General features: G+C 45.0%; 1 protein-coding gene across 1 annotated transcript in view; it reads left to right on the top strand.

Moving 5' to 3' along the window:
- The window catches only part of si:ch73-105b23.6 (fibrillin-2), a gene marked incomplete in the record, with an annotated part of 31,153 nt that overhangs the window by 9,930 nt on the left and 10,486 nt on the right, over positions 1–10,737 (top strand). The window contains 13 exon segments of the mRNA XM_014021147.1: positions 962–1,017; positions 1,151–3,235; positions 4,114–4,236; positions 4,375–6,357; positions 6,668–6,801; positions 6,887–7,054; positions 7,161–7,340; positions 7,656–8,247; positions 8,407–8,556; positions 9,014–9,231; positions 9,352–9,427; positions 9,774–10,064; positions 10,313–10,549. Coding sequence (XP_013876601.1) covers positions 962–1,017; positions 1,151–3,235; positions 4,114–4,236; positions 4,375–6,357; positions 6,668–6,801; positions 6,887–7,054; positions 7,161–7,340; positions 7,656–8,247; positions 8,407–8,556; positions 9,014–9,231; positions 9,352–9,427; positions 9,774–10,064; positions 10,313–10,549 — 6,293 coding nt within the window.

Genomic DNA, 10,737 nt, shown 5'->3' with positions numbered 1-10,737 from the left:
AAACTACACAGGTACAAAGTTACTAAAACTACACAGGTACAACTGACCAAAACTACAAAGGTACAAAGTTACTAAAACTACAAAAGTACAAAGTTACTAAAACTACACAGGTACAACTGACCAAAACTACAAAGGTACAAAGTTACTAAAACTACACAGGTACTAATGACAGAACACATGTGTGGATGTGGAAAGCTTCATCACTGTTGTTGACTGAGTTCTGTTTGTTTTAATCCTCTGTTAATTTTAAAGTTTACATCATGTTTAATATAAATATGTTTCAGTTTTGGAAGTTGATCGTTCAAAGTGATTCACTGAAGATTAATAAAACTAATAGGTTGGGTACTGAATAAATTATTGGGGTTTATGTTGTATACTGATTTTAATTACACTATACCATGTGTAGTGTAATTAAAATCAGTATATAACATATAAAATCAGTATACAACATATAAAATCAGTATATAACATATAAAATCAGTATATAACATATAAAATCAGTATATAACATATAAAATCAGTATATAACATATAAAATCAGTATATAACATATAAAATCAGTATATAACATATAAAATCAGTATATAACATATAAAATCAGTATATAACATATAAAATCAGTATATAACATATAAAATCAGTATATAACATATAAAATCAGTATATAACATATAAAATCAGTATATAACATATAAAATCAGTATATAACATAAACCCCAATAATTTCTTCAGGATAACATTAATTGATTTTTTTTCTGATTAGGTAATATTGGTCAAATTTTTGTCATGTTTTTTCTGTCTTAAAGATCTTGTCAGTTTTGATGTGACAGGGGACTAAGCTTTGGCTTTGTTTTTRATTTGGCTGTTTGGTTTTTGGTGTTTGGTTTTCTCAGAATGATTCTTTGTAAAAGGCTTTAATGCATCTGTTGGTCTAAATAATGTTTTCTCTCTGTGCTCATAGGTTTTCTCTCTTTAGGCTGTTAGTACTCATCACAGTGCTGGGATCCTGCTGTGCAGGTATCTTACAGTAATCTGTATTTACTGTACTCATATAATACTCAGACACATTTACTGAAGCTTTTAGACAACTAAATAACAGATGTAAACAAATACTCAAGTATAATATTTCTTAATCGTTTCTATTCTCCAGCTGTTGTTGACCAGAAAGACTGTGAAGCTGAAGGCATCCGCTGCCATCCTCAGGCCGACTGCATGAAGATCAGYAACAACTTCACGTGTGTGTGCCAGACAGGCTTTCAGGGAAACGGTCTGCAGTGCTCTGATGTTGACGAATGTCTGAGTCTCCTCCACAACTGTCACTCCAAGGCTCGCTGCGACAACACCCAAGGCAGCTACATCTGCACCTGCCTCAGCGGATACGTTGGAGATGGAAAAAATTGCCAGGACATCAACGAGTGTCTAACAGCGAATGGTGGCTGTGACCCCACTGCTGTTTGTACCAACACTGATGGAGCGAGGCAGTGTAAATGCAGCACAGGCTTCGTAGGCGACGGCTTTAAGTGCACTGATGTCAATGAATGTTCGAACCAACAGCTCTGCCACTGGAACGCCACCTGCACCAACAACCCTGGCTCTTATCTGTGCACGTGTAACACTGGCTACAAAGGAAATGGGAACTACCTGTGTTTAGACATTGATGAGTGTTCAGAGAACCCTCGTGTGTGTTCTTCTTCATTAGGATATAATGGTTGTACAAACCTGCCCGGCTCTTACCGCTGCACCTGCAGCACTGGCTATCAAAGTAACGGACAGAGCTGTGCAGACATCGATGAGTGTGCAGCCAACATCTGCAGCCCTTACTCAGATTGTAAAAACACTGTTGGGTCCTACCAGTGTAGCTGCAGAAGTGGGTTTGTGGGAAACGGGTTGACATGTGTAGATATAAACGAATGCATCTCAGGCAACACATGCAGTTCCAAGGCTCTTTGCATCAACAGACTGGGCAGCTACGAGTGCTCCTGCCTGGAAGGTTACCTTGGAGATGGGCGACAGTGTGAAGACATTAATGAGTGTGCTCAGCCGAACATTTGTCCGTCTACCACCACTTGTGTCAACACTGGAGGGTCATACAAGTGTGACTGCGGCAGCGGCTTCATCTTCAACAACTCCAGGTGCGCTGACATCGATGAATGTCAAGCAGGTCGCTGCAGCCCCAACGCAAGCTGCACTAATTCCCCCGGTTCCTTTTCTTGTCAGTGCCTGACGGGCTTCAGTGGAGATGGTTTCACCTGTACAGACATAGATGAATGCTCTCTGACATCACGGTGCCACTCCAATGCTGTTTGCAGTAACCTTCCTGGCTCCTACAGCTGCACCTGTAAGCTGGGCTATTCTGGGAATGGAAAAGTCCAGTGCAGCGATGTGAATGAGTGTTCTGTCAGTAACGGAGGTTGCAGTAACAGAGCAACATGCATCAACTCTCAGGGTTCTTTCAGTTGCCAGTGCCCATCAGGTTTCGACCTGATCAATAAAACAATTTGCCAAGATAAGAATGAGTGTAAAGAACGGACGAATCCATGTGGACTGAATGAAGACTGCAGGAACACTGATGGGTCCTATGAGTGCCCTTGTCAGACTGGGTATTACCGTCCTACCAGCAGCATGGGCTGTGTTGATAAGGATGAGTGTCAGGACAAACCATGTCACATCAATGCCACCTGTCTGAACACTGTGGGGTCGTACACCTGCACCTGTAAGGGAGGCTTTACTGGAAACGGCTCCCAGTGTGTGGATATAGATGAGTGCACTAAGGTTGGTTCGTGCCATGCGAGGGCTAAATGCCACAACTTCATTGGAGACTTCTCCTGCGTTTGTCAAGAAGGTTTCAGTGGAAACGGCTTCTTGTGTCAGGATGTGGACGAATGTTCGCTCTCTAACACCACCTGCCCTGCCTTTTCTCACTGTGTCAACTCACCTGGTGCTTATGTTTGCTCCTGTTTGAATGGTACAGTCGCCTCCAATCACACCTGTGTGACCCCTGCTTCCCTGTGTGATCCTTCCTGCGACAGTAAGGGCCTGTGCCATCGCTCACCTTCTGAATACCAGTGTGTTTGTGATGTGGGCTACGAAGGAGATGGACTGACCTGCTTTGACATAGACGAGTGTCAGGTGGAAAATATTTGTCCTGAAAATACGACAAAATGTGTGAATAGCCCAGGATCGTTTTCTTGTGTGTGCAGAGAAGGCTACACCCTCAACAGGACACAATGTGTTGGTAAAATATTTTTCTTTCATCTTTGTTTAATTTATGCAAATCTTAATCAAAACCTCCTGCTTTTACTAAACCAGAGCAGTCTGGGTTTTTAGTTACTCGTGTGTAAAATAGACAGAAACTGAGTTAAGACCAGATACTGACACACAGCTATGAGAACCTGCAGTTTTGATCAGTTCAGAGTGTTTGTGACCAGTGAGGCTGGTTTTAGAAAATTACAGTCAATTTTTCTGTCTGCAACTTGTACAACTGTGTTCTTGACCGCGTACATATTTACTTGGCCATTTTGTACCCATCACACGTTTATGATTTAATCTAGGTTGTTGGTGGAACTAAGGGAGATACAGGCTTACATCCACCTGGCTATGAAAATACAARATGGCTGCTCCCAGATAACAGAAATTTCATGCGTCAACCCCTCCGGATGTTTACCTGCAGAATGAGCCTCAGAAATCTGTAAKTTTTGTAAAGAATCCGTACCACTCACACTTATTTCTAGCAGCAGAGCAGGTTGGAAGCTGCTTGTTTGATTTTATTTTATTTTTTTAATCATCCTACAGGCTCTGATATGTTAAATAAATTTGAAGCTGAGGTTTTGAAAAAAATCTGTAAAACTTGAAAAAATCTTTGAGATTGGTCTACACACCCGTTTGCCTGCAAAATGAGGGAAAAGCTGTGTAAATTACAATCTGTAAAACTCGACATGTATGGRATGTCATTATGACATGTATTTTAGCTTCAACCCTGACCGACAGGAGGAAACACTTTGTCTCTTTATGTCATTGATTAGTTCGTGATCTTGCAGAATATTCTCTGTTTGATTGAGTTTTATTTACAGTTTAAATAAATTCATGTTGTGTGTCTCTCTCCTTCCTCTCCAGATGTGGATGAGTGTGAGACTCGGCAGCAGGACTGCAGTCAGTTTGCAGAGTGTTTAAACTCAGTTGGAAGTTTTTCCTGCTCTTGTTTCCGTGGTTTTACAGGCGACGGGAAGAATTGCTCTGGTGAGTATCGTGCTCTTCTTACATTCATCGATTGAATTAGTTGCTGTTTCTGCCTCTGTAAATGGACACTCTTGTTAGCTTTTCTAGCATCTTTTGGCGCTGCTTCCCTGACACTGTCCCATTTTGGATAAATTATAGACTTTGATGAGTGCCAACACCAAAATGGAGGATGCCACCCAGTTGCCACCTGCACTAACGTGCCTGGATCTTTCTCCTGCATGTGCCCCCTTGGTATGGAGGGCAACGGATTTTACTGTCAGGATATAAACGAATGTGAGACAAACTCTACCTGGCCACACAACTGCAGCACCCAGGCACTGTGCCTCAACACAGAGGGTTCCTACCTGTGCCAGTGTACAGATGGATACCACGGTGACGGCTTTGTCTGTGAGGATGTGGATGAATGCCAGTGGCCCACAGCTTGCAGTAAGAACTTGACCTGCCACAACATCCCTGGTTCCTACAGTTGTTCCTGTAGTTTGGGACGTGTGTATCCGGAGGGCACATGTGTGAGTGAAGACACCTGCCGAAATGCCAGCAGCAGGTGCCACGTTCATGCTCAGTGCCACCCCTACCAGGGTTCCTTCTACTGTGGATGTGCAGAGGGTTATGAAGGAAATGGTACTAACTGCCTGGATGTAGATGAATGTGACCAATCACAGGAGCCCTGTCCTGTTTCATCCGACTGCTTCAACACAAACGGTTCTTATGTCTGCAGATGTTGGCAGGGTTTTCGTATGAACGGAACACACTGTCAGGACATAGATGAGTGTGGAACACAGAACTTTACCTGCCCTCAACACAGCACCTGTTTGAATCTACAGGGGAGCTACAACTGCACCTGTGACCCTGGTTTCCACAGCAACAAATCCCTCTGTCTGGACATCGATGAGTGTTACCTTGGCCTCATTCAGTGTCCGAACTTCTCCAGATGCATAAACACCATTGGATCTTCCATCTGTGAGTGCTGGACGGGTTACAAAGGCAACAGCAGCGGCTGTGAGGATATCAATGAATGTCTGGATCCCTCCACCTGCCCTGAACACAGCACCTGTGTGAACACTAATGGAAGCTACCAGTGTCCCTGTGACCCAGGATTCTCCAGCACCACTGGCCTGTGTGTGGACACTGACGAATGCAGAGGGCAGAAGGACATCTGCACAAACGGGACGTGCAGGAACACCGTCGGATCTTTTTATTGTGATTGTTTCCGAGGGTTTTGGAGTAARGGGACTGAATGTGTCGATGTAAATGAATGTTCCCGTTCCCTGAACTCCTCAGTGTGCCAACCTCATTCCACATGTGTCAACGTGCCAGGGTCGTACCAGTGCCTCTGTGAGCCAGGCTTTGTTCTGAATAAAACAGAGTGTCAGGATGTGGATGAGTGTTCTCACCCAGAACCCAGCCTTTGTCAGGAGCACTCGTTTTGTAACAACACCGTGGGGTCTTACAGCTGTTTGTGCTTCTCTGGATACAAAGATGTTGGTTTGAGTTGTGAGGATATCAACGAATGTTCAAACACCTCCGCCTGTCGCTCTGACCAGGTGTGCACCAACCTGCCTGGATCATACAACTGCTCCTGCCCTCTGGGGTATCACGAGGAAGGGGGTGTGTGTGTTGACAACAATGAATGTGAGAAGTCCCCCTGCCATACTCTGGCATACTGCTGGAACAGTCCAGGCTCCTTCTCATGCCGCTGCCATGAAGGCTTTGCTGGAAACGGCTCCTTGTGCACAGATGTGGACGAGTGCACTGGATCAACAAACCCTTGTCATCATCTGGCCCAGTGTCACAACACTCCAGGATCGTTCGTGTGTGTGTGTAAGCCAGGCTACATCAGCATTGGCTCGTTGTGCGTGGACATGGATGAATGTCTGCAGGAATCAGGGATCTGTCCCTCTGCTGCCACCTGCACCAACCAGGCAGGAAGATTCAGGTGCACCTGCAGACCCGGCTGGAAGCCTATCAGCACTAACGGCAACGGACAAGATGGATGTGTGGACCTAAACGAGTGTGTGTCCCACACATGTGCCCAGCAATTATCCTGTGCCAACCTACCAGGAAGCTTCACCTGTTCCTGTCCAGAAAGCAGCTCAGTTTGCAGAAACTTGACTCAGATGGGTCAGATATGTATTTATTTATCACCATATTTAATGATTTTATAGCATCTAATATAAACATTMTTTTATAACGACATCAGTTTCACATTATGTTGCTTTGGAAGTGTTTTTTAAATGTTTATTATTTGATCAGTGGTCAGAGCTGGGGTCTCAGTCCTGAGGCTGCAGGTTTGAACCCAGGTTGAATCAGGAAAGACTTTTGGTTTTAAAAACTGTAACCAAATCTTTCCTGTGGGTGTGTTTGCTGTGGACGGCAGCAGATCTCTGATTTTCTATCAGAATGAATGAACTAGGGTCTGCTGTCCACACAGAGGGAACCCTGTACCCATACGGAGCAGGAGCAGCAGATAAAGAAGTTCAGATCGACTCAGAAGATGGAAGTTCTCCGTACATCTGGCCTCCGATGGGTTTTCCCTTCATGGGAAAATCTTACGACAAGATTTCTGTGGGTTTCAACAACAAACAGAATGTTTTACGGTTAAATATTTCCTGTGACGTTAACCTCAGAGTGAAACTCGTCCTGTTTTCAGTTTTCAGACAACGGTCTGGTCCAGTTTCAGATGGCCTCGGACAACGATCAGTACCTGCTTCCATCTCCCTCCGCCAGTGGTTTCCCTGAAGACATGAAGCTCTCGTTGTTGGCGGTGTTTTGGGATGATGCTGACCTCACTAAGGGGAACGGGAAGCTGCACTATCAGGTTAGCTGTATCTGAAAGTCGTGTGAGTTTTAAAATGATTGTTTTAAATGAAGAAGAGCAGTGAGTTCAGTAATTATTTATGTTTTCCTTGTGTTGTATCTTTCAGGAATATAGTAAAGGAGGCGTGTCAGATGTTTACTCTCAGGTGGTTTTTAATCGAACRGCAGACCAAGTGACAAAGTTTGAGGTTCTGAATGGAAGATCCTCCTTTTCTCCAGCCTGGATCCTGAAGATCACYTGGGAAAATGTGATGCCTGTGTCCTATCAGAAGATGAACGTCTCTGAGGTTTGCTTTGTATTTCTGACTGAGGAGCATTAAACTCACAGCTACACAGGTTAGGTTCATTTCTTTGTCTGAAGAATAATCACAGTTCATCAGTATTTGGACCTTCTCAGAGGTTCCTGAGATCTGCTCTGGTCTAAGAGGTGTGCTGCAGGTGGTGCTGATGTTTGAAAGTCAGGTTCCAGGTCTGTAGTTTAGCTCTTGGAGCCATCTTGTGGCAGTTTTAGATCAGGACACAGAAACATCTGCTGTTGTCTGTGTCAGTGTCAGGTCTTCTGTCTTCACTGGTTATACTAAAACAAAAACATGTTTTTTTAGACAAACACCTTCCAGTGCATCCTGACCACAGATGGAGTCCGGTCCTTCGCTCTCCTCAGATATGGGGACATGAACTGGGGTCCTGGCTTGAGGAAGTACCACGATGCTCTTATTGGCTACACAGATGGCATCTTCTCAGTAAAGGAGCCCACCGTCCCTCCAGGAAACCTCTTTGGGCCTGGGGGCAGGTACAGGCCTCAGCAGGTTACAGGAACTCTGGGTAAACTAGGCCAGCTGCTGTATAACCTGACTGGACAGGAAGGCTCTGGACTCAGTCCTCAGATCAGGTGCCAGGCGTGGGCGTCCAAGGAGCCGGACCCTGTTGAGTGGATGGGAGGGGGGTCCTCCTGTCCCTGTAGTCTGTCCCAGGCTCTGGCAGACCTGTCCTTCCTACAGGACACCACGGATCCAGGTCCGAGTCTGAAGCAGCTGAGGGATGAGCTGTGGGGAGGTGCTACAGGATACATCTTCAGGTCACTGCTGTCCAACAGATCCGGTGCAGGAAAGATGTGTGTGTATGAACCAGAAGGTGCCCTGCTGGCCGGGATCAACGTACGCTACTTCACTGAATACAACACGCAGAAATACTACGGTAATTCTTTCAACCTTTAGTCAAACCTGTCAGGAGAAAGGTGATTCATGGAGGAAGCAGGTATAAAACATGGATGGATGGGATCAAACACGATCAGTGTTCAGTCCAATCTGTCTCACCAAAGCCTGAGAGCGTGTCTCATCAGACTTCTCTCTGCAGATGAAGACCTCCTGCCGTTCCAATGGTGCTGCATTAACTCCAGTCTGTGCCAGCTTTACCTGAACAAGAGGCCGATGGACAACTGTCAGAGCTCCAGCTGGAACAGCCCTGGTGGATCGTCGCTGTCCAAGAGGGACCCACAGGGCATCGGTGAGGAATCCCTTCATTTAAAACTACACTTCTCAAGATACGTTGAAGGGATTAAACACTGTGTCAGTTAAATCCCAGCAGGAATTCAAGGTTTCCTTTTTGACAGCTAGAGGACAAAGCAAACCATGTTTCCATGTCTTTAGAAGAAATATCAACAATTGTGGTTATACGAGGTATTTACTAAGTTGTTGGAAAGTTTAGAGCATTTAAAGTGTGGAAACCTATTCTGTAGTAAAATCCTCCTTGTTAACATATGAGAGTTCTGTTTAATGTTTCTGCAGATCCAAACCTTCACTTTTCATTTTATTTAAGAAGAAGAGCTCCAAATCAAAACACTGAATGAAACTGAAGAACAACGAGGACTGATAATAATTTGGGGTCTTCAGTGCAGAACTGAGATGGAAGCTTGAATGTTTTTATTCTGTCTGTACTTTATGATGAAATGTGTCTCCTGCAGCCATGGTGTACGGCAGCCTTCACTTCATCACATTTGATGGAAGCCAGTACTCCTTCAAGGCTCTGGGGGAGTTTGTCTTGTTGCGTCTGTCCTCCACAAGTGGCTCTAACATCTTCACCCTACAAGGACAGATTGGACGACTACAGACAGAATCAAAAGGGACCATAGAGGTCCCAGCAGTGGTTCGCATGGCTGCCTTCTACCAAGGCATCGGCAAGGTCAGCAACCCAACTCTCTGAACGAGTCCACATTTAGATAATCTGTCTTTCATGGTGAGAGATTCAACTCTGAACTGGTACAGGACCCACATTCAGCTGCTTCTATCTGCATTCTTTCAGGTTGAATGGAGATGTTCAGACAGAAACAGTGGACTACAGATGTTTGTGGATGATGTTGAAGTTCCGGTCAGAATTGGTAATGAAGAGTTTTTACATTGAAAGCTGCTGTCTCTGTTTAATATTTAACAACATGCTGCAGGTTGATGCATTTTATTGATATTGTTTTGGTTAAATCATGTTTATGCTGTAAAACATTGTGATGCTGATGGTCTGTAGTGTTCAGCAGCATCTTCTTGTTTCATCTCTTCTGTCTGAATGTGAGTTTCTGTAAACATCTAGCTCCCCGTCTTCTTGCTGCTCTCTGTTGCTTTGCCCTGGCAGATCTTAGACCGTTTGTCTCCATGTAAAGTGAAACCCAGAGCCACAGCATCAACTCAAACATCAGCTTCTTCCAGAATGAAACTGTCATTGTGTCCTTTCAGGTGTGGTGCATGTGAAAGAGAAGGTCTTTGCTGCTCGTTGTGTCTCTGTGAGTCTATGTTCAGCCGTGTATGCCAGTGGTCTCCACGTGGTCGTGTGGCGAGGTCTAGGCAATAATCAGATGGCCGCCATGGTGGAAGTCCCTCAGAACTTCTTCAATCGTACTGTGGGCCTTCTGGGTTTCTGGAGCTCCAACCGCTCTGATGATTTCCTCACGTCGGATGGGAAGATCCTTCGTTCAGAGCAACTCAACCCCCCAGATGAAGGGAAGCTGCAGTCCTTTGGCCTGTCCTGTGAGTGGACCATGGATACTCTTACTTCACTGACTTCATCAAGCAAACCTAAAAACCAGGAAATGTGATGGAATCATTGAGATAATCTGTAGTTTGAAGGAAAACTCTTGTGAGTTTAGCTTATCAACCAACAAATGTCTGCTTCTGGTTTGATTTCATCAATATTAAATAAGCACAGAGTTCTGATACGAGAATGATGGATGGACCGACACAGTCCTCTGTTCCTTACATGTGTTCTGAACTTCCAGGGACAGTCCCAGGACCAGAGAGCCTGCTGCACTCTTTGCCTCCAAACGTTTCTCTATCACCTGTCTCCACCGAGCTCCTGCTGGAGAGCACCAGTCCATCCAAGCTGGACGAGCTGAAGAAAATGTGTAAGAACAGCATGCCCTGTGTCCATGACACTCTAGCATCTGGTGTCCCTGATGTGGGCCAACAGGCCCTGGATGCCGAGACCCAGTTCCAAAACCTGGCTCTGATTTATGGTAAACATACCTCAATCCACAGAACTGTATGTGCCATTATCTTTGATCTGCGCTGACAGTCTCTGTGTGGTCTCTGTGTGGTCTTTGTGTGGTCTCTGTTTGGTCTCTGTGTGGTCTCTGTGTGGTCTTTGTGTGGTCTCTGTTTGGTCTCTGTGTGGTCTCTGTGTGGTCTTTGTGTGGTCTCTGTG

This window comes from Austrofundulus limnaeus, unplaced genomic scaffold, assembly GCF_001266775.1.
Source record: "Austrofundulus limnaeus strain Quisiro unplaced genomic scaffold, Austrofundulus_limnaeus-1.0 Scaffold280, whole genome shotgun sequence".
Taxonomy (NCBI): Eukaryota; Metazoa; Chordata; class Actinopteri; order Cyprinodontiformes; family Rivulidae; genus Austrofundulus; species Austrofundulus limnaeus.
This window is presented reverse-complemented; position numbering and strand designations above follow the sequence as displayed.